Here is a 4135-nt window from a genome sequence, read left to right as displayed (position 1 = left end):
GAATTAGACGCGGAGTGCGGCAACGAGAAAAGTGCGAACGCTGCAAATATTTGAGTGTAAAAGTGTGTAACGGCGATTGTAGAAAGTTGCGGAATTGTCTTCTCTACACCCCTGTGCAAGTTTCAAAATTTTCGTGCAAAAATTAGCAAAGATACAAATTTTTAAATCATTTTTTTCCGTTAAATTCTGCCCATAAATCAACAACAAGTGCCTAAAAATAGTAAATTCCAGTGAAAAATTGTGCAAAATTTTACTCAGCGAGCAACACCTCGTCCTAGGCCAGAGTTTAAGTGCCTTCACAACCAGCTAGAGGCAACCACCTGGCCAGGACAAACAAAACTCCAGTATCACACGCCCTTGAGGTACTGGATCCGGAGCCATCAGCCACCAGAGAAATACATCATTGCAAAGGGGACATTGCGGCCATTCCAAAACTGTGCGGACATTAAAGATAAGTTCATGTGTTTTAAAGTTATAGAGCTGCAAAGTTTTGCAAAGTTGACATTTGTTGATAAGGCCGAAACTAGCTAAAATCTTCATTTTTAAAATACGAAAAATAGCGCAAATTTATTTTTTAGTAACACTTTATTAGGTTAGATATTCAAATTCAGTAATTTCAGAGGCACAACAAAGGTCAAATTACTTTTCATATTACGTAAAAATAAAAATTGTAAAAATTATTGCATCTCTATAACCACTAAGTAAGAGCAGTGGTTTTTAAACCCTCTCTGATAGTTTTTTAGATTTTTACTATATCCCTTGCATGATATTTACAGCTTCTAAGTGACAATTTTATGTTTTTAACGACCTTTAGTCGATCTAGAAGTGAACGCCATTTAGTACAGTCTTCAGTGAATAGTTATATATAAATTAATACACCAATACACCGAATAAATATCAAAAATTTACATGTGCCATATCACATGCCTAGTCACTAACTCATGACGTCATAACCGAGTAGAATCATACGTCGCAAACGAGTAGCAACGTACATCAGACGCAACGAGCAGCGCCGAGGTGGCGAGAAGATACACCACGATACACAGTAACTCTGTCAACTAGGGACTTACACACATTAGCTGGTAATTTAGGCTCCGCCCACGAAAAATTGCTATTAAAATTCTAACAGGAACACCAAAAATTTAAATTTTTGCATCTCTAAAATTGTACATCAAGTAGATAAACATAGCTAGAAATTAACCAGGATACAAATAAAAATATTCACACAAAATTTAATACGAAAAATTTTTTACAAAACAAATTTTTACACTGGAAAAAATCTCAAAATTCCCAATCTAACATTTTTTAACTCAGCACAAATAAATTAAAATAGTTTTCAGATAAAATACAGGGAAAATTCGATACAAAAAGTACTCAGTAACCGTGGATTAGAACACGGGACTAGGGCGTTCCCAAGCCACGCCCCCGAAAAATTCAACCGTATTGACTGAAGACTTGTACACACTTGCGTTTAATATTTTTCTGCTGACATTTGTTGCAAAGGCCGAATCTAACCAAATCCTTATAATAAAAATACCAAAAATAGCTCAAATTCATTTTTCAGTAATACTTAATTAAATTAAATAATCAAATTAAATTTATACAAAGGCACAACAAAGGTCAAAATACGTTTCAGATTACGCAAAAAATTAAAATTGTCAAAGTTTGCTGTCTATAGTTAGTAGTTTAGAGCCGTGGTTTTTTGACCCGCTCTGATAGTTTAAGATTTTTTATATCCTGGTGTGAAATACACAGCTCCAGTTGACAATTCAACTCAATTAACGATTCATAGTAGTTCTGGCATTAGAAGCTCTTAGCACTAAGTCTTAAGTAAATATTTAAACATAAGCCAAAACATCAACACATCAAACACACATTAAAAAATTACACATACCATATCGTATGCCTATTTATTAAAAATTATTAATATATTACGTCACAACTCAGATACGGCATACGTCGCAAACGAGTAGCAACAATCGTACACGCCCCACGCGACGATCAGCGCCGCGGTGGTGGAAGGATACACCACGCAACTCACTAAACCGCGTCAACTAGTGACGTAACACGGTTGTTGGTGATTTAGGCCCCGCCCACAAATCATTGCTATTAAAATCTGACAGGAACATCGAAATTATTTAGGCCCGACCACTAAAATATTGCTATTCAAATTTTTACAGGAGCAACGAAATATAAAAAATTTTTACATCTTTCAAATTTACAATTAGATAAACATAGCGGTGCGGCCATTAAAATAAGTGCATAAGAGCAGCGGTTTTTAAACCCTATCTGTTAGTTTTAAGATTTCTTTTTACTATTCCCCCACTAATCTTCAGCTATAAATAAGACACAAAATGATTCGCACACCAACAAAACAGACAGAATCAGGAGAAATGAGCCAGTTAGGCGCTACAGCCACTGGCAAAGCAATCACCTCCCCCGTTCCTGCTATTAGAAAAAGCTTAGGAGATAAAGACAGCGGTACTATAGTCGGACCCAAACCCTCTCCCCGTAAAGTCATCCAGGCTGGAAAAACAAAACCAAGGGTGATGCCGCAGAAGCTGGTAGAGCAGCCTCAGTTAGATACGGGGTCCGGAGAGCCCCCGAAAGGAGACAAACCGGCCCCCGTAGACCGTATTAAGGAAGCGCGAGCATGCCTGAATAAGGCAAAGCTAAACTTGGGCATGTCTCGCAATCTGAAATCTGAAATAAAAGAAGTAGTAGTTAATGCGCTCGACAGGCTCTACCAGCTTGTGAAAGAGGCAGAGCTCACTAAAGGGAATCAAACCCGGGTCCTTACCCAGGAAACGGATGCTGAACCAGCAAGCAAAGGTAGTGAGGAGAAGGTGGATAGGGTGGCTCCCCCTACTGAACCCTCGCAGGTGCAGCACACAGCAACGGAAAGAGAGCTCCTACTTAGGCTAGACAGTCATGCGAGACTACTTGAGGCTAACACGAAGGAACTTCAAAACCTCAAGGAGTCTCTCAAGACAGTCAAAGCACAAGAAAACAAAGGAACGTATGCGAGCGTAGCGGCCGGGCCAGCAAAAGGACCGCAGCTGAGAAGCGAGCCAACGCACTCAGTTGCGGTCTCGTCTGGGAGCGATACTGGGGACCAGGTTTTGGGTAAGATTAGATCCGCCCTAAATGCAACGAAAACCGGAATACAAATCGACCGCGTCCGGAAGATACGGGACGGCAAAGTCATAATTGGATGTGGATCGGAAGCGGAGCTGAAGAAAGTCAGAGAGGGCCTCAGCAAAGCGGGTAAGGGCCTAAACCTAGAGGAAGTCCGCAACAGAGACCCTCTGGTTATTCTGCGGGACGTAATGGCCTATAATAAGGACGAGGATATAATTAGGGCCATCAAGTCTCAGAATGCGCAAATTTTGAGTGACGTTCCGGAGAAGGACCAGAGAATGGAGGTTAGGTTTAGGCGGAGGACGCGCAATGCACACACAGTGCACATAGTTATGCGGCTCTCACCAAAACTGTGGAGCCGGTTCACGACTGCCGGCATGTTGCATGTGGATCTCCAGAGGGTCCGTGTGTACGACCACTCCCCGCTTGTCCAGTGTACCCGGTGCCTGGGATACGGCCACAGCAAGCGGCTGTGTACGGAGGCGGAAGACAGATGCGGTCACTGCGGCGGTTGTCACCACCGCACCGAGTGCACCGATAGGCATGCGGGAAAACCCCCTACCTGCCGTAACTGCCACAAAAATAAGGCTGAACGACAGGACCACGGGGCATTTGACGCCGACTGTCCAGTAAGGAGGCGTTGGGACACCATTGCACGGGCGTCCATAGCTTATTGCTAAAGGCACCCAGGTGACTCAATGCACCCAACATGCTGGGCTCCACCAGTATCATGTTGTGCAGCAAAATTTGCAACGATCTGAGCTTGCCACGGCCGAGTTGATTAGCGAGGCGCCGAAGAGGGGATGGGCGCTCGCGCTGGTTCAGGAACCTTATATCGGAGCTATAGGTGAGATGCGGCATTATCCAGGGACTAGGATAATACAATGTGTCACCCGGGACGCAGGCGAAGTGGTCAAGGCGGCCATTGTACTATTCGACGATGCGATTGATATCATCCAATGTCCCCAACTCACGACGGCTAACATCGCTGTCG

At 42.9% G+C, this 4135-nt stretch overlaps 1 protein-coding gene across 1 annotated transcript; it reads left to right on the top strand.

Moving 5' to 3' along the window:
• Positions 1 to 2354: 2354 nt before the first annotated feature.
• On the top strand, positions 2355 to 3828 carry LOC137931860 (uncharacterized). Its single transcript, XM_068775371.1, has one exon. It carries the CDS (start codon positions 2355 to 2357, stop codon positions 3819 to 3821), a length of 1467 nt encoding a protein of 488 aa, XP_068631472.1. The 3' UTR covers positions 3822 to 3828.
• The last annotated feature ends 307 nt before the right edge of the window (positions 3829 to 4135 follow it).

This window comes from Battus philenor, unplaced genomic scaffold (assembly GCF_028537555.1).
Source record: "Battus philenor isolate CCGP_79_NKW_IND1 unplaced genomic scaffold, ilBatPhil1.0.hap1 SCAF_8, whole genome shotgun sequence".
NCBI classification, from domain to species: Eukaryota; Metazoa; Arthropoda; class Insecta; order Lepidoptera; family Papilionidae; genus Battus; species Battus philenor.
The sequence above is the reverse complement of the archived record's forward strand: the minus strand, read 5'-3'. Positions and strand labels throughout refer to the sequence as shown.